Below are 22,721 nucleotides of genomic sequence, written 5' to 3'. Positions count from 1 at the left end.
ATACAGTGAATTAATCATAGCGATAAGCTAAGCGTTGCGTCTTCTCACGTTTATATTGCGTCAGTCAAGATATAAATGTTGTTTTCCTTTCAGCTTAGCGGTATTACTAAGCATCATGCATATGACCGCGACTAGAACAAATTGATGTGCTGTCGTGAACAGCGATAGTAACCATCGGAAACGAAGAATGAAATAAATCGGCATTTGTTTACTGCTGTGCATGTTATAGCCACTCAAGCGCTCTGCTCTATACCCTAAATTCACCTTCACCTCCTCTTAAACTCGTACCTTACCCAATATCGTCAAAGTCTGCCTTCTCAAGGTGGCAAAAAAAAATCTCAACTCAGCTGCACTAGTCACGTAATTTTCGCGGTTTTACAGTTGCAAAAAATGTCGCCAGTCAAAGGCATCTATAATTTAGCCGTCACGGTGACGCCGAGTGATTTACCTACAGCTCTCGAAGCTTCTCATCTTTCACAAGCGCGTGTGTAGTGTAGCTCGAGCAATGTGAGTACTGCGACGGCGTTGTCCGTAGAAGTACCTGACAATTTTATTTTGCCACACTAAAGTTTCCTTAAAACGATGGACCACAGCAAGCAAACAGTTAGGGAGAGCGTCCAGACAAAAAGTGTACCAGTATATGGTCTACACATACGAAATTCTAGAGGTCACTTAAGACTATTAAAGTGCGATGAGGCGAAAGCCTTTGTTTGAGACGCCGCCGATTCCTGCTTTACTGCGTCTGCTTCTGTTTGCTGTGTGGTGTGGCGTCCGAGGAAGCGCCAAATTAAAGGCGCCGCACGGACGCCTGGATCGAACGCCCGGCGAGGTTAGCTTCGTATGTGTGAATCACCTGATGTCATTGATCATGACCAAATGTGACGTCACGTTCGGCCGGCCGAGAACGTCACATTCTCGAGGTATCCCGCGGTATCCCGCGGAGTCTCGCAATGAAGTGGGACACTCCTCGCGGACGCACACACATACGGAAACTCTGACGAGTTATTAGCCTTAAAGGCTTTCGCCTTAAAAATTAGAATCTCGCGACTGTCGTGTTAGTGTTGATTTTCCGTTGATTTTGCGTGGCTTTTCGTTCAAGCATGGTGAGGAGCTGCACAACGTTACAGCAAGAGGCTACGGAGCCTTCTCTGCAATTTATCTCTCGTCTCTGTGCAGAGACAGCCCGCGTACGAACCCCTGTGGCGCCGGCGCCTGGTACACGTGGTGCAGGCGAGCACCCCAGTGGACGACCTGCTGGTGGAGGTGCAGGGGCGCCGCGCCGCCTGGATCGCCGAGGCGGCGTTCGGTGGGGCGCGGATCCGTGAGGCCCGGCTGAGCGGGGTCTCTGTGGCGAGTACTTCGATGGCCGTCTCCCGCTGGTGCATGGGCGTGGCCAAGGGGAGCCCCTTGCTGCCGCTCTTCAACCGCAAGTAAGACTGCGTTGTGGCCGATCTCAAATAGAAGACGTCGCGTGGGCGTACACCGTGCAGGTTATACACATCGCGAGTTAGCCACAGTGCTTGTAGATTATTTTGTTCACTTGCAAGTATTACAGCGCTAGCTGCTGGAGGCTGTAGTCAGCATGGCACTGTCCCGCGTGTGATTTTAATTTTCTAGAAAAAAAGGTAACTAAACTTTAAAACGTGCCAGCTAGGCCATGGTAATAATAAGTCCACTTAACTCTTGACTTCAAGTGGTCGTGAAGCGTTAATAGTGATAATATTCGAATGTAAAAATCCACAGGCGGTCCTCGTGAGTATTTGAGTCAAATATTAGAATTCTGTATGGAGCCTATAATTTGCAAATACTTTTTGAAATGTTCCTAGCGACCTCTCGCAGCCGATTAGGGTGACACGTCCGCGCGCTTCCTTGCCGACGACGCTTCGAGTAGTAAACTTCGCATTAGCAGCTGCACAGCACCACCCACCCACTTCTCAGTTTCTCTTCTTTATTCTTCAAAAAGCACCCTTTAAATAAATAACGCCTGCCCTCAAGGTGCCACTCCTATCGCCTTCACAACACTGCCAGAGAGACCTTCGTCATCCAGGTATATATATATATATATATATATATATATATATATATATATATATATATATATATATGGTCCACTGCGATAGTAGAAAATGTTCTTTTGCACAATGTCGCATGGGGCTTTCGATCACGGGTGGAGAGCTTGAAGTGCAACAGCCAGTACAAGCACTGGAGTAAAACTACGCTGGCTTCTTAGTTGGGTACTGCAGATCGTGACTCAGGCAGCTGCATAACAACCGCTGCGACTCTAGGGACCCTATCGTTAAGCCATATTATAGCCATATGATAACCCGGCCGCATCATCGCATAGTTTCGCAATTAGAGGTGTGCCGGCAACCAAGTGTTCTCTTCGATTCTTTCCTCTAGCGTAGCACTCTTGAACACACACTACTAAAGACGCTAAACTGGAGGGACGAAAAGTCATTTGTTTCCACACACGAAGCCGCTTGTCCTTACTATTAGAAGCGTGTTCTCATGTCGTACAAGCCGCTGGTATCGGTGACATAGCCATGAGGCCCATGACACAGCTCGACAGCCAATGCTGCGTTGAACTTACAGCGCTGAAGATCAATGTGCTCGTTTATTACAGGATCGTGCAGCTGTGGTACCATGGCCTGATCGACCACTTGAGAAGGAAATACTTCCAAGCCGATCATGTGCCAGCACCGGAGCCTACGCGTACTTTGACCCTCACAAACTGCAAGGCGTCTTTTTGGATGTGGTTCCTGGGTTTGCTACTGGCTTCTGCGGCATGCCTCTTGGAACGCCTTCTGGCACCGCGTCTTACACCACGCCCAAAGCGGCGGCTGAGCAAAGCTATGCGGGTACGCAAGCATGTCGCGAGAGCGAAGAGGCGCCGCAGCTGGTTCTTGGCTACTTCGTACCACCGCAGGGTGTCGCTGAAGGCTTTCCCGCCCTCCCGCCCTACAGCCCCTCATCTCGCCCATTCGCCGGGCAAGGCCGACTCCACGTACCAGTCAATAAAGTTATCTGTACTGCAAATGTAAAAATCAGGTACCTAGCATTCACTTTGGATGGCATCTCGATAAGCACGCCTACGACTAGGAAGATCGGCTTTTTAAACCATGACACGGACAAAGATCATAACTGAGGACTAAGTTGGCTGGCCAGCGTTCCGGCAAGAATAGTTGTCTACGTTTGGGCCAGAAAATGCCACAGAGGAAGCCAAGTGCTCTCAGTGTCCTGATGTTAGCGCACTGAGGCTTCTCTGGCTGCCCGTTATTAGCACGGATATTTATGGACTGACAAGACACAACTCAACTTCACACATGCGAAATTTTCGTCGGCGTATCCATCGGGTGATCTGCGTGCGACCATAAATTTCCGGTGATAATAATCGACGCTGTCCGATAACAAAGTCCGGGAACCATCAATAATTTCACACGCACTCACACTATCTCAATAAACAGCGCGGTCGCTATCCTTACCTTGACACTAACGGGCATAAAGTGCGTCATGCATGTTTTCGAGCTGAGTGATCCTTTTATCGAGGCAAAAGCTCATACAGTACTATTAAACATGGTAATTACAAGACGTCATTCACGCCGCCAGAGACACATCGTCCTTGCGCCGTATCCCGTCACATACTGCTACCTCGCAACAAACAACAAAATCGGATAATTCAATAATCTTTCTAATTTCAATAATCTAATAAGCAGCTCAAGGGATCAAACCTCGTTGTGATGGCTATATATAAATAATTGTCATGACGAAATTCCCTCAGAGAAAAACCGTAAAGAACGCTGCTTAATGACACATTGTGAAGTCTGCGAAGAAATTAAAACAATATATATTGCTTTGCTTGCATCAGTGGTACTACTCGGGCATTCAATTAATCTGCGCTATCTCCCAAAAGAATTTTTTTGTAACAGCACACCTTATACAGATGATATCATTGCAGGTACTGTAGGGTAGCTTTTCTTTTCAAAAAAAGTGCAAGTCCATTTACTTGATGTTAAGGTAGCTGCTGCGCTCTCTCATTGTATTGTCCTATTGGAGGCATTGGATAATAGTCCTTTCCTTTCATCTGCAAATTGTCACGCTGATTTTCTTTGCTTGTGCAGTTTGCCTTTTTCAGTCAAACACATTTGTTGTATTTTATAACATATTCCTTAGTCTGCGATGGTGTGCCCTTTTTCCGTTCCTGCATTGTATTTTCGCTTACGTTTTGATGTTACAAACTGAATTTTTGGATTACTTTTGAGCTGTTACTTCATTTTACTACATCTGCGTTTCATTTGCACGATGTCAAATTTCTATGTATAATTCTAGACAGTTATTCCCCATACTCAATGTTCCGCAGTGGGGCCTGAAATACCTGAAGATAAATACCGTAAGGTATTTTGAATAAATAAATGACGACGGTTTCAGCCTGAAGAACCTTATCCTTTCCGTGAACTATGTGTTCACCTCGAGGAGGACGATGGAGAACTCCTAATGCTCCAATTCAATGTTTTATGAAAAGGTTTCCATAAAGGCTATTAAATGTGCAAATTATGCAAAGTGAATGCTCCATTAAGCATTCATGCCCGCACACGGCAAAATCCTCAAAAGCGATTCGATAACATAATTTTTAAATATTGTTATTCCAGCGTCGCGCGGCGACGTCCGGCGCCGGTCTTGCCTGCGAATACTGACATCTGGCCCACGTAACCTACGTCAGTCATGAGGGAGCTGCCATTTGTTCGCCAGAAATCGTGAGTTTGTAGACGAAGACGACGGAGGCAGGACTATGAAGACAGAAATAAAATGTCTGCCTTGCTAATATTCTTTGAATTTTTAATCTGTACATATAAATCTTAGTATTCTCCTACTGCGTGCGTTAGTAATTACCCTTTTTTATTTTGGTTTTTCATATTTACATTTCCTTCTCTATTCCCTAGCAATTATTTATATTTATTTTTTTGCGATGTAGTTATACATCTCAAAATCTAATATCTATGCACCCCAATTCTTGGCCGACCTCCCTGTGTGGGTATGTGCCGCCAAATTAGAGGAGAGCAACAACAACAGCAGCAGCTCCGCGCCGCTCCATTATAGCCACCGCAAAGCCACATTCACACTGGCGACTCGCGAAGTTCGCGAAGTTCGCGAGTCGCCAGTGTGAATGTGACTTTGCGGTGGCTATAATGGAGCGGCACGGAGCTGCTGCTGTTGTTGTTGTTCTCCTCTAATTTGGCGGCACATACCCACACAGGGAGATCGGCCAAGAATTGGGGTGCATAGAATACGCGAAGTTCGCAAAGTTCGTGTGCGATGTCAGCGCACGTTAAAGATCCCCAGGTGGTCGAAATTACTCCGTAGCCCTCCACTACGGCTCCTCTTTCTCTCTTTCCACTTTCACTCCCACCTTCCTCCCTTCCCTTACGGCGCGGTTGAGGTGTCCACAGCAAACAAGTGAGACAGTTACCGCGCCTTTCCCTTCCTATAAATCAATTAATCGCGAAGTTCGCGCGACAATTTCGTCGACCCGCAACAAGCGCCGATCAACACAGTGTTCACACTGGCGTGCGACTCGCTTCACAGTTGCCTCTAAGAACGAGATTTGAACGAAGAGCCGACTTTCGCGCCTTTCCGGCCTCTGCTACCACGCTCGGGTTAGACCAGTTCGAACTCCTTTCAGGTATGAATATGTACGAGCAATTATTTCAGCGAGCAAGATCCTGTGGTTATGCCCATGCGCAGGGCTGTTTCGGCAGCCAAAATCGCTCCATTTCGAGATACGGAAGCGGCGGTAGTATGCGCGCCCTTGTTTACGGTCTTACGAAACAGCAGCTCACGAAATCGCCTAATGCCCGCGCGTCGAGCACATTACGAAGAACACGAGTACAAACATCACTGAGTGCGCTTCACTCTCACAGTGATCCTTCACAAGTGAGCCCAACTGCGTGTGCAGCAAGTCTCGTTCACAGGCGCATGCACTCTCCCGCCGTAGGAAGGAGCGACTTGAAGGAGCGTGCACCCATCTGTAACACTTATTTTTCTTCGACTAGATCCTATGCGAGTTGGGAAAAACGAAGAGGGTCGTTTGTTATAGATTAAAAATTTATGCCGAAGGGTTTATTCAATAAGATTTTTGCTTTCCTTAGCCCTCTGTGCAACCATTTCAGCGACCCTTCAAGTGGTCACCCCAACTGCACCTTAGCGAAAAAAAAATGGAGCAGAAGAAAAATAAAAATTCGAAATATGAATCCCGGACAAAAGCGCACTAGACACCTCTCCAACTCTAAAATTACCCAAATGAAAGCACACCACGCTTTGCATGGAACCCGCTAGTTGATGTCTCTAACATACCGTAGCCTAACTTAAGCCCCAACAAAATATACAGTAAACTGTCATATACTTACTCAGTTATTTGTCATGTATTGGCTGCTGGTTGCTGACACAAATATAAAGAGCCTAGTAATCAAACCTCAAACTTGACCTAGCCGTAGGTATGAACTTAGCGGAAGCCATGAAGTTGTTGGCCCCTTTATTTAAAGCATAAACAACCACTAATGCTCACCTAACCGTTCGGAATATAATGTCAATTGTCATTAAGCTGTGCAGTTTATAGTTCAATCAAGAAGCGTATTTATTTTCAAAAAAGCTGACCGAAGAAAAAGCTGCTTTATTTTGCAGCTTGACAAAGCTCCAGCCACTTGCTACAGTAATCACTTGCACAGCACAAACAGTTATATATAAATTAGTAACAAAAAATATGTAATTTAGCAAATTAGTTGGTTGACATATGCCTCACTTCATCTGAACAGACCCTCAGGTACATGCTGCCACAATGCATGAGCAGTATAATTAAGGAATAGTTATAGAAATCTCTCCTCCACTTCACTGATGTTATTAAGTACAACACAAAACTGTGCATCCAAGTTGAAGATGAACAACATGAAATATCAGGGTTAAGACAGATTCACTGTTTACTTCCATGTAAAAAAAGAGCATGCACAAAGGTTGAGAAATCAGACTCCAACTCACAACACACATTATGACCCATGTCACATCACCTCGCAACAAAATAGGTTGCACAAGCAATATAATGCGCTGCACCAAAAAACGCAGCTTTTGATAAAAACATGACTTATGATTGCAAGTTCATTACAAGCACATCGTGACCGACCAGCGGTTCATTCCCATTATTCTCTGTTTTGATTGGTCCTAAGTACCATTCCTGCAAGCAAAAACACCAACACGACAAGTGCCAGCTACAGAACATCAGACTTCTTTCGATCCCTCCAATTTTGTAGACCTATCACAGAAAGTTACACAAGAAAATGTGCGTACTGAGCACAGAATGTAGTGAGGCAGAATCAAAAATGTCCATTAGGAGCCAGGCCCAAGTGGTCTTCAGCAGTTCATTCCGCCTTCTTCGTACCGTCAGCAACGGCAACCGCGCTACTGCCAACAATCTTCAGCGTACGGAGCACGTAGACGAGGGCGTAAAGACAGCAGCCGAAGCTTGCCACAAAGGTACCAATGAAAAAGAGGATGCCAGCTGTGACAATCACACCAAATGTGATCAGCGTACCTGAAATACAAAGCAGAACCCAAAGTTAAGATTAATTATGTGTCGAATTGGGTCCATTAGAATGCACCCTATATCTTGGTTTTCTTGCAATAGACTGAAATAATTGCTAACCCATTTATACCTCAAATATTTCTACCTCCATTGTTCTTTTAAGAGAGGAGGGGAGTGAGGGAGGAGAAAGGTAGGGTAGGTCAAGCAAAAAATGATTTCTTTAGTTCATTACTAAAAACATATGTCACAATGTGAGAAGCACAGCCGTACAACAGAAAATGCACAAGAGCACTCCAAGAAATTTAAAAATGGCATCAAACGTCATGAATCCTGCTAATAAAAAAACAGCACACGCAAGCCTTTCTTTACATGCTGTTCTCTTCCCTAGGCCTTTATTATGTATTCACTTCCTCACATAATTGTTAGTAGAAACTGCAACTGCATTCATTAGAGGAATTTTCGTGAAACACTTAAGCCAAGTTGTTGGTGTTTTCTTTCTCTTTTTTTAGCTGTTCAGAAGACTTTCACTATGTGTTGCTGATTTTTTTTAATTTGTTCCTTCACGTCACTGTACGTAACCTTGGCCAAAATGGCTATGAAGTAGATGAGGAGGATAAAGTTTTACGGGAAATAATTGGTGAAAGAAGAAATGAGCAAGAAGAAAAATAAAGAAAAGTTCACAGCAGAGTGTCATCACAGTGCAGTACAGCCACAGCCTCAATAACGGCAATTCTGTGACATTCCCAACTGCAGTTCTAGCAGTCATAAAGCAAGTGTTTCAAAGATCTGGTTGTCCAGCATTTTGGGTCACTGTTTCTGTGAACGGACACGAGACACCAACGAATTAATGAAACAAATGGACGACTGCCACTGCCTTAAACCATTTGTTGAGGTCAACGCTGTGAAAATTGCCACTTGTAATGATGGGACTTGCTGCACAGGTAAGAAGGAAGCATTAAATGCTGTTCTGCAAACATTTCACATCACATGCCCTTTATGGCTCGCAAAGGTGAATGAGGCTTTATGCTATGGAAGGAGGGATATTTAGCAGGTCCAGTTGGCTTTTGTGTTGGCTGTTATTGGTGATCCTATAAAGCTTTTGTTTTTAATGATGTAATTTTTTTTAAATTACAATAATTTACACATGAGAATGTCACTGTGAGCGCAAGGCATCAATGAGATGTCAAGGTGGCAAATGTTCGAACACCCCAAATAGGCCTTGAATTTATTTATGCCGCACTCTTAATGCAATTGCCGAGTCTGCTATTGACAGGCATGTGCTCTGGCGGACTGGCACCTGTCAAGTATGTGCAGAAGTTCGGGAAAAAGTGGCTAAAAAAACCCCAAGTTTCAAGACTGGGGCAAGGAGAAAAAAGCTGCTGCCAATCAAATGCAATAGAAAAAGCCTACCCCCGTCAGCTGAAAAAGCCATGGGAGCACAGCTGCATTCTGGCATGAAGTGAAAAGATGCTTCTGTCAAAAATTCCCTCTTTGAGCTTTCCGAATTCGTTCTCACCATGATGCTGACCAAAACATTACCGAATGTGAACAGGGAACCTAATGCGAAGAGAGCTGATGAATACCATCGTAACTACTTGAACCGGACTCCGAAGGCAGAGTAAATGCTGCTCTGAGTATGAACTGCTAGTTAGCGTAAGCCAAAAAATTGGCACGAAGGTGTACGTCGGTAGCTGTGCTGTAATCCCAGCTAGAATGGGTGGCACGAGAAGACTACCTTCCACAGCCGAGCCAAGCCAAGATGAAGCAGACGACACCTTTCACTAGTGAAAGTGTGTATCTGCAGACAGCAGTTAGTAGCCTGGATAGACAGAAGTGCCTTTGCAACCTTAGTCTAAACCTACAGAAGGCAGGTGGGCTATATCTGAGAATTAAATTGCTTGTGATAAGAAGTTTCTCATCATAATAGAAGAAAGTGCTTTCTTTCTAATATTCTTAAAATATTGGTTATATCGTTTACAGACAAAATGAAAAAAATAAACTTAAAATTTTGCTTTTTAATACAAATATTGAATTTAGCAGTTTTTAGTGGGCTCTGGGAGCTTACTGCTGCGGGCTGCCCTTTTTTTGAATTGGAAACTCTGATGCCAAGTGCACTTTGTGAAATTTCTTTCAACTGTCTTCATAATGAGCATGATGAGAAGGCAGAGTTCCACAGCTCCTCGTAGAGTGCGAATATAGATGAACGGAAAGAAAGGAAAGACAAGTTTGGGAAAAATGTCGAGAAACAAAAGAAACAAAATTCTTGTGATGCCTGTTGAACTATTGCCATAAATGTGGAAACGTAAAACTGCCATTTTTACAAAATGATAATTTTTTTTAAAAGTTCATGTAACATTTCTTAGGAACTGCCCATCTGTTCTGATAAAATGTTCCCAACATGTTATAATCTGTTGCCAAATGTCTGAGCCTAAATTTCAAGATAATAGGTAATTGTTATAAGTGTCTGACAGCTGATGAGAAGTGAGTTACCTTTTTTTTAAGTTGAGTTTAAGACCGCTAATATGTGGAAATTGCATGCAAATTTTATTGGGTATGCTTATTTCTGTTACTGGAAAAAGGTAAATTTAATTAATTAAATTAGCCTCATTTTTGACACATGAGTACTAAAAGGGAAGATGACATTCCAATAAACAAACTTCAAGGCTTTAGCCACAAAAGTGACTAATAGAAATAATAACTTCAAATTTATATATGCAGCAGTTTTTGAGACATAAGACTAACAACCCTTATTTGTATTTAGATATTGGACAAGTTGGAATACAGAATCCTATGTTTTGAATAGTATACACTGCCTTAGTTCTTGGTTTGGTTTGGTTTGTGGGGCTTAACGTCCCAAAGCGACTCAGGCTACGAGAGACGCCGTAGTGGAGGACTCCGGAAATTTCGACCACCTGGGGTTCTTTAACGTGCACTGACATTCACCTGCTAATATGCCATTTTCCTATACATTTATAACAAAAGTTTCTACTAACTGTTGTAGGACCTCTTCCTGCATTTACGCGTGCTGTGTTACAGCCTTTTATGAACAAAACCTCAATAAACTATAATTGAATCACACTTGTGAAAGTGGCCACATAATATGCAACTCACATAATGCACACTAAATCAAATATAAAAACTTTCAATCTCATCCTTCTCTTTTCTTCAACATTTATCACAACATAGACATAGGGGTCTTGTGCCCCAACCATAGCAGTCAGCAGATTCCATGACACAACACTCTCTGCATGACCTTCCAACTCACCCTCGATGAATAAGAAGCCCATGAACGTGAGGAGGCAAAGGACGATAATGAAGCTGAGAAAGGTCAGCGCTGGCAGGCTGAGAACACCAAGTACGATGGCTGCAGCTGCCGAGAGCACGGGGCTGTCCTTCAGGTACGTCCGGTACACTTCGGACTCACGGATCACCTCGATCTGTGATGCGGCACATTGCAGCAGCTGGTTAACGCTCATCGACATGTTTTCCATCATGCTTGGGGGTCGATCTGCCAGGTCCTCCCAGTCTGCGTCGATGTCAGTGGCCCGTGATATGCTGTGTGCAAGTACAAAAGGAAGGCAAGTGTTTTGCAACAAACCATAATACCACAGTCATACAACACTAGACTATACCACAAGTCTCCTGTCTGGAACCGTGAGTGAAGATATCAGTGAGCTCACATGCTTGTGATTTCACCTGTTTACTGATCCCTCAGAAAGAATATTGCTACACTACATGGAATCATATACTAATAAAACTGAGAGCTGCTTTCATAAATAAGCTCTTGATTCTCCTACAAAGCAAAAATATATCATGAAAAGGCAATTTTAGACAATTAAAGCAGAATAAATTCTATGAATGAAGCTATCTAGTTAGATGAAGTTTAACGTCCTGAAGCTGTACATCAACAATGATGGACACCATAGCAGAATGCCACAGATTAGTTTCAGCCACCTAGGTTTCCTTAATGTGCATTGACATCGTACAGCACATAGTGAGAGAGAGATATTTTAATGGCAACAGGAGATGTCTGCCTGGTGGTGAGCCTAGCATGCTACTCCTGATGAAGGTTGAGGGATGAGGGTGGCGAAGTGTGGGAGGGGAGGGAGAAATGAATGAGAAAAAAAGAAGGAGAATCTGTGTCGCACACTTTCACACGCACATAATCACACACAGATGAGTTTTAATGGGTCTCGATCAACCCAGTGTCCTTGAGAAAAGTTAATAAGACCTTTGTAGCTCTCGCAGCCAACGATCCGTCGTACCACATGCAGCACATAGGCGCTTCGCATATCGCTTTCGTTTAAATATGGTCGCCACAGCTGTGATTTGATCTGGCAACCTTGGGAAGAGGACTTGAATGGCATTATCACTGAGCCACTGCATGACGCCCCAAAAATGAAGCATTCCAGGCAAAAATTTAAGCAGGGCAATGCCACTGTTGTTACCTTGACCCAAAGAAACATCCAGACGCAAGATTGTAGCAACAGCACACAGCAAAATAAAAGGAGACAGTTCAACGACCATTAAGTTACAGCATAGGTGCAAAAAGACGCATTTTCATTTGTAAACAAACTTAAATTCGAAAGGTGATATGCCAATGAAAAAGATAACAGTACTCTGAAGACCTCTGGCGCTGCATAGTTACTCACAAGCAACACACACACAAGAGATTACAGCAAGACGTTCACACCGATGATGCGCCCAACTACCAACTGGCTGTTATTTGTGATACGAAGAAGAAGAAAGCATTACAAAAAGACGTAAGGGTACAATAAGAAGAAGAAAACAGAAAATTCAGAATAAATGGAAAGAAATAGTGTGAAAAAAAAAAATGAAAACAATGGCAAATTGCATCTACCTTCTTGTCATATTGTCCGAACGAAACAGTATCACTTCCTTCCTGCTGAGTGCCACAGACGGAACACTCATGCATTCCCCTTCTTGACTCGATACATCTTAAATGCTTCGATAATCTGTCTTTTCAAAGTGTCTTTTGCCCGAGCCAGCACCTTAGTTTCCGTGAATCTTGCTACACAATGTTTACCCCTCGAGTTCTATTATGCGTCTTCCGTTGGACGAGAGCAATGGTTCGCCAGGTTTCCTGGAGTCGACAATGCTGCACACACATTTCTACACACTACTGACATGTGACTGACGTGTGGTACTGCTATCACGATAACAGTACCACATGTTCCTCCAGTAACTGTACTTTCGTGAGTCACCTCCCTTGCATATGGTTACTCTCTAACGTTGCAACAATAACAGTTGGCTAGTTATATGAGGCTTTATGATGCATAATCAACTATGGCCATCATGTACCAAACGCAGCAACAGTAACAGGTGCATTTCTCGAGTCTGAAATAGCAGAATAGCTTGACAGATTAAAATTATTTCAACTAAATATTAGGACAAGCAGACATAGTTCATGACATGTATGGTACCATACCTTTATAGACCAGCTAGCACAGACTTAAAAATGCACAGTTTTTTAGACGCCCCACTTGCCCTTGCAAACGCCCGGGACTCCCTGAGCACTTGCTAACCTCACACAAGGGAGGTAGAAAGACAGAGAATGCAGGTACTATCAGGCACAGAGTGAGATAAAACATTGCCCAGCTATATTTATCAGTCTATACAAGTATCTGGAATCTCTGTTACAGCATCCAAAGATAGGCTTTTGGGAGGCTTTTGAGTGCAACTTCAGCATGTGAATAACCCCAGAATAGAGAATAATGTTGCCAGCGAAGGCATACACAGACTTTATGCCTTAAATGTAAATGATATGACCATCCCTAAACTGAATTTTTTATGATGTAGCCAAGTGTAGTAAACTAAACCATTGCAAATGCCAGTATGTAGCCAAAATGTTCCTCAAGCAAGCTCTAAAGCAGCTGAAAAGTCTTAAATTAACAGATTTTTTTTTTTTTTTTTTATTGGAAGAGGGCCAATGTAATTTGCTACTCTGAGGGGCTAAAGCTGGAAGGACTTTTCTAATAAGAGCACTGCAAAACAAAGGAAGATAGCAGGAGAGCTGGATTCAGGATTCCAATGGAAAAGGGCCCGCTCAAATATGTGCCTACCCTTGACAGAAGTCAAGTGTGCCTGTTCGATACTCCCCAGTACCTGATACCACTATGTAAGACAACATCATAAACACTGCGATGACAGTCAGCTATTACCACATTTAACCAGTAGCTGAGACTGCACTGCATTCTTTTTGCAGTCACAGTACAGTCTAGACAGAAGCCCTTCTATTCATAGCAACACCATGAAGTGCCTCGACAAAAATGCACGAGCCAGACTAAAAAAAACAGCTTATCTGCCACTGCCCTGTTGAACAATATGCATGCGTATGAAGTTTGCTCACTCTTAAAACTTATCAGCCATACAGTGCTATCTAGGCACACTGCCCCCTGTCAATAATGATATCAATCTTGCTGCTTCAAGCTACAGTCTGCCGCTGCTCTCCATAAAGACAATCTTGCCCGCAGAAAGATGCTAATCCCAATAATAATTTTTCTATTCCTAAGCATGACTTAACTGACATGGGAATTTTATACACAGCTGCCCCCAATTTCAATAATTCAAAAATCTTATTTATTCCAGAAGTCCTCAGAGGTGCAGGTGTTTTTGTAAGAGTTAGTTTAGTTTGCTGGCTTCAGCTGCATAAAACCGTTCAAAGCATGCTGTAAAAAGCAATGACTAAAACAGACTTTCTTTTCAGAGTCCCTGACATCTCCAATACATTGCTACATCCCCCCCGTAAAAGGTAGGCTTCATACTCTTTACAGAATGAGGAATAGACAGTGAAAGCTCCTCCCGTCATAAAGTAAATACAGTAATTGGAAGGTACCAGCAACGGTACCAGCTATGGCGCCTGCCATAGTGCTCACGCCTCTAGTGCATGGGCACCACTGTTTTATGCAGTTCAGGTCCAGGCAGGTCTATTTGGCTCACCGCCTGCTTCTACCTCGATGTGACTACCGTCCAAATTACCTGGTGTGAGCCCATTCGAATTAATGAAAGTCTGACGCCGTAAACTTATACGGCACTGACTGGAGTGGCGCTCCTAGTTCAAAACATTCAAATTAACAACGATTGAATCAAAGAGGTTTTACAGTACAGAAAGGTCACCTGCTTTCTCAAACTACACAGTAGGGCAGTTATAAACTGTAGCCTGTCGGATACCTCTGCGTTAGCCAATCGGCCCGCATTCTCCCAAAAGGCATTTCGAACACTGAACATTTTGAACAAGTGAATATGCTGACCTGCATAGCCCCCCCCTCCCCCCCCCTTCGTTCCTCCAAAGTCCCTAGAGCCACAATGCAGCGCAAAAATGAGGATTTGTTATCAAACTGTTATTTTGACGTGACGTAATTGAAACACAAAAATAACAGTGTGCGTTTAAAATTAAAACAAGGTTCGCCATGGACACAGAATTGAAAAGTATGTGACGACGCGCTCTCACAACGATTCTTTGAGTCCTCAATCGGTTTTCCGCAAGTAAAGATGGCAAGTGAGCAGTTCTTGTAATGCAACATCACACGTCTTCAGCCACCAGTATCGTCAAAAAAAAAATAACTATGAAAAATAACTTGTATGTTGACAACTAACAGTCCAGCAGTGTAAAGATATGGGCATACTTGGCGCCCCCCTGAGAGCATCAGAAGAGGCGGCTGCCCCTTGACCCTCTGCCCCCCATGTGCACACACCTATCCTGACCTGTACAGCGGTGGCAGGTCAGATGTTCCCTCAGACTGTGATTTATGACAATTTTCATCTGCTTTTAAACGCAAAAACAGGCAACCTTAAAACCCCTCAATAAACCAAAAGTGTCATCTTGTGAAGATTGCCACCTGCCTCATTCCCCAGCATTCAACCCTCCCATATTGGCCAAGCACCGTCACATGCTTTTGCGTGCTTTTTTCTTGCTTGCTAGGTTGCTATACCTCATCTCCAACAGTGCCAAAAATGGTGTGTGGTGCACACTAACAGCATGTTTCACTAAGTTCTGCACCTCTTCCATGCTGTTTCTAGCATAACCCGTCATTCGCGATTCCGTACTTCTCCACTTTCGAGTGCTGCACACATGAGAACAACCTCAAGTGGCTATCCAAGATATATTCACGAATCGAGATGCGACGCAGAGAATGCTTGGGCTGCAATCGGCCAGGCCGACTTCAACGCAGCACACGAGCGATTCCTCTCTCATCACCAATCTTGCATACAGTACATTCCACACAATGTGAGCAGATTTGTTAGTGTTTTGCACTCTAAAGAGCACCCTGTTCACGCTGAGTATATTTAAAATTTTCGCGCCCAGCCTGTATGTAGCATAGGTTTCAAAAGCCCTTGCTTTTTATGGACTCTCATGCTTTTCAGCGCATTCTTTTTGGTCTGAATCTTTTGAATGCATTACCATATATTTACTCATTCGGCAAACCAAAGGGTACTTACTTGCAAATGGCGACCTTTTCACGCCCTAAAAATAGTTCATTGATCGTAGTAGTAGTAGTAGTAGTAGTAGTAGTAGTAGTAGTAGTAGTAGTAGTAGTAGTAGTATTAGTAGTAGTATTAGTAGTAGTATTAGTAGTAGTACTAGTAGTAGTACTAGTAGTAGTAGTAGTAGTAGTAGTAGTAGTAGTAGTAGTAAGTGGTTCTTTATTATAATAGAATAAAATAAAAATAATAAAGGAAGGAAAAGATTTTTGCCAGCCTCGGTATCTGCTATCGAAATGAGCTGAAGCACCTGAACTGGGGCGGCGGAAATAAAGGGATAGTAAGGAGACAGGTAGGAGAAATCAAAGAAGTGAGCAACAGAGAGAAAGGATAGTTTAGTTTAAAAGGTAAAGGAGAATATCCCCGTTTCCGCCACTGTCGGCGGCGGAAACTCACTCAAAGGCGATGCATGAATGACCTAAAACTACAGCGGAAGCTCGTTAATTCGAACCTCAATAATTAAAAATTTTCAGTTAATTCGAACTGCACCACTTGGTGAGGCCAAGCTCCATAGAAGTCTGAAATGCCCCGCCGTGGTGGTGCAGTGGTTAGGTCGGCCGACTGATGTGCCCAAGGATACGCGAGATCGAATCCAGGCCGAGGCGGCCGCTTTTCGATGGAGGCGAAAAGCAAGGCGCCCGTGTGCTGTGCGGTGTCAGTACGTGTTAAGTAACCCCAGGTAGTCGAAACCTCCGGACCCATCCGTTGCGGCGTCTCTCATGGCTTGAGTCGCTTAAGGACTTTGACCCCATATAAACCAAACCAGAAGTCTAAAAAAAGCCCGTTAATTTCAACGCGAGTCCATTCCGCCAAGGATAATTTGCCGCCCGAAAGGACGACATAGTTACGAGGCTGCAGGTACCAAAAATGGGGAGCGATGATAAAACCGGGTAAAAACATGGAAGAATGAAAGCCAGGACGACGATATGACCGTCCTACACCGATGACCGGCGCCATGAACCGAAGGCGCCGCATAGGTGATGACGGCCGCGGCCGCCTACTCCATGCATGGCCTCTGAGATCACCCTCTATGCATGGCCTCTGAGATCACGGAGGCCATGCTTTTTGTTACGCGTTACCTCCGAGATTCTCAACTAAAAGCACTTGATTTCTACCCCTGTTGATTCGAGAGTACGGTTGTCGGCGCTGTCCCAGCCAACGCCCACGTATAAGGCTACGGCGTCGGACGAGCGCTGCGGATCTCACGCCGATTAGACCTCGTCCAAGCACAGTTGGAACAGTAAGCGATTGTCAAAATACCACTCTTCAAACATGAGCTGCATGGCGAGACGATAACCGTGCACCTTTGGCGTGCGCGCAACGGCAAACTTGGCAAAAGACGGGCGACCTCGTCTCCGAGAATCTGTAGTTTCGTTTTCGTTTTCATGATCTCGCAGTCCATGCCAGCATAGAATTTGTGCTGCCTGCAAGAAGCAGGCTGCTTGTTTTGCGAGGGCACCGCCGCATGGATGCACCACCGCTATCGCATCGCACCGTGAAGGATGCTGGGAAGGCCCTTACCATTTCAAGCAGTTCTGCTTAGATGTTCCCGACAGTGTGCAGCAATAGAGCATTGATGGGAATGTGAAAAATGCTTACTGTCACGCCTCGTCTAAGAAGCGGGCGATTATAGTACACTCTTAGAAAGTGGGTCTTGTTAGTTTTTGAGTGGAACTCTGTAATTATCTGTAAGGAACACAAATAATGCCCGCGCCGAGGAGCGAAGTCGAAATTAATGGAGCACGATTTTCCAGCGGCATTTCGTTCCGTTTCCCTTTGGAAATATGGTAATTTCATTTACAATCCAGTTGGAACAGCTGACCCTTCAAAGCTTCGGCACGAAAAAAAAAAAAACAGAATTGAAACTTGATGCTCTACAATCAACGTTCCGCTGGGATCGCCACAACATTCTGTTTAGTTATAGTCAAGCGCCCTAACCACAGTGCCGCCGCTGGCGAGGCGGATCTTTGATGTAACAGCTTGGCCATCTAGATTATATAAATGTCAGAAGACATCGCCCAGATCAAGTGTTGCTTTAATTCCATTAGTATATATGCTTTCCTTGAGCGGCGTTTTCAGGTTGCCACTTGGAACTGTCTCGCTCCACTGGCTAGACGGAGTCAGAACTGCATTTTACTGCTTGCAATGTAAGTCCATTTAACCAATGTAAGCTAATTTTCGAAGAAAGTGTGCGAAGGGCCTGAACAACACGGCCCGGCAAACGTACTTCGCCTGACGGCTACCGCCTCTGTCAGCGCCTGTGGCGACGTTGATCGGGCTAGGCGACCGTGACTGGTACAACGGAAAGCAGGCGGAGGGGAGCGAGGAATTTCTTTCGGGAGGAGTCCTAAGTAATTTTGGTTGGAAAGTGAACATTACGGTACAGACCTGCCCGGTCGAAAGGGGAACTAGACCGGAGACTGCGATACTCTGACCAGACTATAAAAGAAAGCGACGTTTCTATGCCTACTCGGCACTATCTACAGGAGTGATCGAGTGACAGCAAGAGGAGATTACCAGCTTGGGATCGGTTAAAGCTGCTGGGGCCGTTTTATTCACACCGTGTCCAACCATTTCAAGAGGCAGCTAGAATCCTTGCAAATCCTTAGGAGGAAAAAAAGGACGGGGAGGGCTGAGGGGACGCTCTTCATACTCTGCGCTGGCGAGACGAGCACAGTTCTCTACTGTGATTTTACTACTATGACTCGTCACCGAATGGTGCGGTCACGCTATCCATGATCTTTAACCTTGTTCGTAATATGCGACAGTTCGCAATAACTGCAGCCTTTATAGGCGAGCTCGTATTTAGAACAGAAAAATTATTTTGATAAAATAAGGTGTCATCGGATACAAAATAATAGAGTTATCCTGCCGCTGGGAGCCGAACCAAAGTGACCTGCTAAAGTTTTTCAAACATTTTTGGCTTAGATGCATTAACTACTAATTCGTTATTCAATTTGACGTGGCCCTCCGCCGTGGCAGAAGCCCGACTACTGTTCTGGAATACCCGGTTTCGAACCCGACCGCCGGCGGTTGCGTTTCGATGGAGCCGAAAAAGAGGCGTCCGTGTGTTGTGCGATGGTCAGTGCGTTATAAAGAACCCCAGGTGATCAAAATTTTCGCAGCCGTCCACAACGGGGTCGCTTATAGCCTGAGTCGCTTTTTCAGTAAGTGTCTAGCATGGTATGGTATGTTATGGTATGGTATTTACAATTTGACGCCCCAAAAGCGGCATCGGTTATGAGGGAGACCGTAGTGAACAGCTCCGGTATTTTCCACCACCTCTGTGGTTACACCGCACAGTGCAAGTACCCTGGCGCCTTGCCACAATAAAAACATGGCCGCCGGGATCGGACCGCGCCCTTGACAGTGGAGCGCTAACTTCAGTACTTTAGCCAAGGTCAATTAATCTCCCTAGTCGCTGAGCCACCCCGGCGGGCCAGAACTGGTCAGCCTTCACTCGATGTCGGCGCGCAATATCGAGGCACGTACTATATACGTCACGTCGGCTAGAGGCGTATACGACATAATTATTCATCCACGTGTTCGGCACCATAACCAAGCGAAGAACGACAAAAATGTACAAACCAGATTAGTCAACGCTCGCACCACACGATGACGTAGTGAAGTGTCCCTCGAGCAGACCGCCAGCAGTTGCGCCACTGGCAATTTCGTCAGTGGTTCATGAAGAAATGTACTTTGAGCAAAAAGAGCAGCCAGTAACCGCCATGCACACACTGCTACCCTCCAAGTGCAAAAAGAAGCCAATATTAAGAGGGGAGGAATGTAACAAACGTGCTAGTTTGTCCCTGTTATCCAGCCTGTCAACCACTCATAATGCATTGCTGTCACGCATTCATTCCCTCCTTGCCTGCTACGGCTGTGTATACCTGCGCATGCGCTGTCCCATTTAGTATTCCCCTCGTTTTAGCTATATGCTCTCAATCCAATATAAACGCCGTTCATTTGCCTGGCGCCGCTGTCTAATGCGGCAACTGCGAGCACTGGGCCCAACGGCCATGCATTCGTAGCGGTCGAGGACGAAATGCCGACCCGAGAGAAGCAAGAAGCAAAAAACAAGTGTCAACAGCTCGTCAGTTTGGACAGCTGGAAGGCAGCCGCAGTCTGCTTGTGCAAGACAACCAGACTCGGAAACTATGGGACGATGGCACACTTCCCCAAAAGATTACAATGAGCCTACCAAGAATTTGGCGAGATCTTCATGCATTTCTGTTACCACCGTGCACAGACTATTGAACCCAACGTTACTAGATTACAGCAACTGCAGTGTGCATTAATTTAAATTCACTGTTTCTTAATACCAGATTACCGCCGCTGCGGTGTGTATTAGTATGGAATGCATTAGTAATGAAAACATGCTGGCTGCACCAGGCAGCACTGTAATCCAAAACGAATGGACTACTACTTCAACGGAGCGAAATATTTCACAAAGGATACAAATAGGTAAGCCGGATATTTGCATGCACATGGCGCCAGGACGTTCCGCGCACGTTTTTGGCGTTCGTATTTCGTCGCTCCGTAACTTTTTATAGAGGTGGTATAATTGTTATATTAATGTACATTGATTTTTTTTATACTTTCCTTTTTTTTTTTTTTGTGTTGGGTTCGCTGACAGAAGCTATGAAAAATAAAGCGGAATATGCATATTTACGCGATGTGCCCTTTAAAAAATTCTGCTTCTGAACAGCTTAAATGAAAACGTGTAGCTTACTCGAGTGATTGGTAAAGGTGGAAAACTACAGCGTCAAAGCTGCTAGGCATCGCGATCCAAACAATAATGGCCACGCTTTCCGATATGCATAGACGCATGACAAGTGTCAACCATGTAAACAATGTATTGCACCGCCAGTCGCGTTCGTTTATCGCAACAAAAATGCTGGCACAACACGATCGCCTCTTTATAACTTGCAAATGCTGGCAACAGTAAAAGCACTATTCGAATTTGTCAGCTCCAAAGGCTCAACGAAGTAGATTGAAAACGAGCTTTTTTTTTTCTGTATCGTTTTCTCAATTCAAAACAGAGCATCTGTGCAATGAAGAATTGTAACTTACGGTAGGCCGGTCTTCGAGAGCCTGAGAAACGGGAAGAGAAGCCACCAGTTTTACAACTTTCCCGGCACAACTGCACACAACAGAAACCTTGGCGAATATCCTCCCGATTACTCGCAAGCTCCGGAGAATCAATGATGCTCGCACAAGGAAGACAGCCGTCGGATGAGGAAAGTAAAGTGTTATATACCTACTACCTTCGCTGACTGTGTCCGCCTCTGGCATTGGAGAAATGTATTGGCAACAACGCGTGTGCGCTCAAGTCCGCCGATTTCCGGCAATATTCAGCACAAGGCCACCGACCACTTCTGTTGCTGCAGCTTCTGCCCGCCACCCAACAAACAGATACAAATTACAATACGACGACGCTCTCACACCCAGTGTTGCGAGCCGCTAAACTTGGTATGCCTATGGTTACCGAAAACAATACCAGTTTCAGTTTCGAATTTCAGAGGTACTGGTATTATCTTACCTGCATCAACCAAGAACATTATTTTGGCTAGTTAGCTCTACTGCATGCTCTTATTTTTACCTTTCAAACGCCACAACCTTGGAAGGAACAATGCTTGAAGAGTTGCATTTTTTTGCCGTCGAAGATGCCCTGCACGTTCACCACGATCATGACGTTCGCCCACCCTGCTTGCACATACATGTATGTACACGACTTACTTGAAGCCGAGGTAACTTACAGTTACCGCGTTTGATTAATGATCGCCCCATATAATTTCGTTATAGTGAAGTCATATGGTAAATCGGTGAGATGACTATTGCCTGGATTGTTGTGCAATTGGAAATTGGCGTACAGTTTTCGACTAAGCAAATCGAGCAGCCGGCATTACTGGAAGCGTCATCTGGTGAATAAAGAAGAAAACGTACAGTTTGCGCGGTTGCTTTGAAAAGGCCGTTTAGTTTCATCCACTCGGTGAAATTAAACTCGCAAAGAACAGTCATTTCTCCTCTTCAAAAAAAAAAAAAAAAAAAAAAAAAAAAAAAAAAAAAACAATAATATGTAAGAATATTTGTCGAAACAGCAGTGCAACTACTGAGCCAGACCTTAGGTTATAGTTTCTTCGTCTGGCAGGGTATGTCGTTTGTTCGACCGACTTAGCCTCCCTTCTTTTTTAAATGTCCTTGCAGCTAATAGCAGCTTCTTCATTAATTAAGCACAATTAACCCAGGCAAGTGCTCATTTACCCTACTTACCAAAAAGAGTAAAACATAATGTGCTAATTTGCGGGCAATGTTTGCCCCAAATAGCCGATTCGCGTAGAGGCATTGTTTGATGTCCAGCCACCAAGTATGAAAGTGCCTGCGTTAATGCAAACAGTACTTACCCAGCTGACAATCCGGAACGGTATGGGTGCAGTAGGCGGGCAAGTGTTACTCACCTATTTTCCGTCAATCTGTATTGCAAAATGGCTAATGTGGTTCAGCGCCGACTGCAGGTCGACTTCTCGATTGCGGCCACTCACTGCTTATCGCTCAACGGAAGCAGTGCGGAAACGCAGCGCTTTGACGCTGACGGCGTTTCATATCAGTTGTAATAGAGCTGCGCACGCAGCGCATTTTCATGGGTCGCAGC

At 44.6% G+C, this 22,721-nt stretch overlaps 1 protein-coding gene across 2 annotated transcripts; it reads right to left on the bottom strand.

The window, feature by feature from the left end:
* Positions 1-6,603: 6,603 nt before the first annotated feature.
* LOC146189968 (uncharacterized) lies at positions 6,604-21,495 on the bottom strand. Of its 2 annotated transcripts, XM_084604693.1 has the most exons (4): positions 21,330-21,495; positions 21,143-21,163; positions 10,833-11,122; positions 6,604-7,576 (listed from the first exon to the last, which is right to left on the bottom strand). In XM_084604693.1, the coding sequence occupies exons 1-4, from the start codon at positions 21,362-21,364 to the stop codon at positions 7,404-7,406; spliced, it is 519 nt and encodes a 172-aa protein (XP_084460819.1). In that variant the 5' UTR covers positions 21,365-21,495; the 3' UTR covers positions 6,604-7,403. The 2 variants fall into 2 exon arrangements, with proteins under 2 accessions (XP_084460819.1, XP_084460820.1); XM_084604694.1 differs by lacking the exon at positions 21,143-21,163 and having other exon boundaries at positions 21,330-21,493.
* Positions 21,496-22,721: the final 1,226 nt, after the last annotated feature.

The sequence above is a fragment of the Amblyomma maculatum genome, chromosome 5, assembly GCF_055883805.1.
Source record: "Amblyomma maculatum isolate TAMU_Amacu chromosome 5, ASM5588380v1, whole genome shotgun sequence".
In the NCBI taxonomy this organism is placed as follows: domain Eukaryota; kingdom Metazoa; phylum Arthropoda; class Arachnida; order Ixodida; family Ixodidae; genus Amblyomma; species Amblyomma maculatum.
The sequence above is the reverse complement of the archived record's forward strand: the minus strand, read 5'-3'. Positions and strand labels throughout refer to the sequence as shown.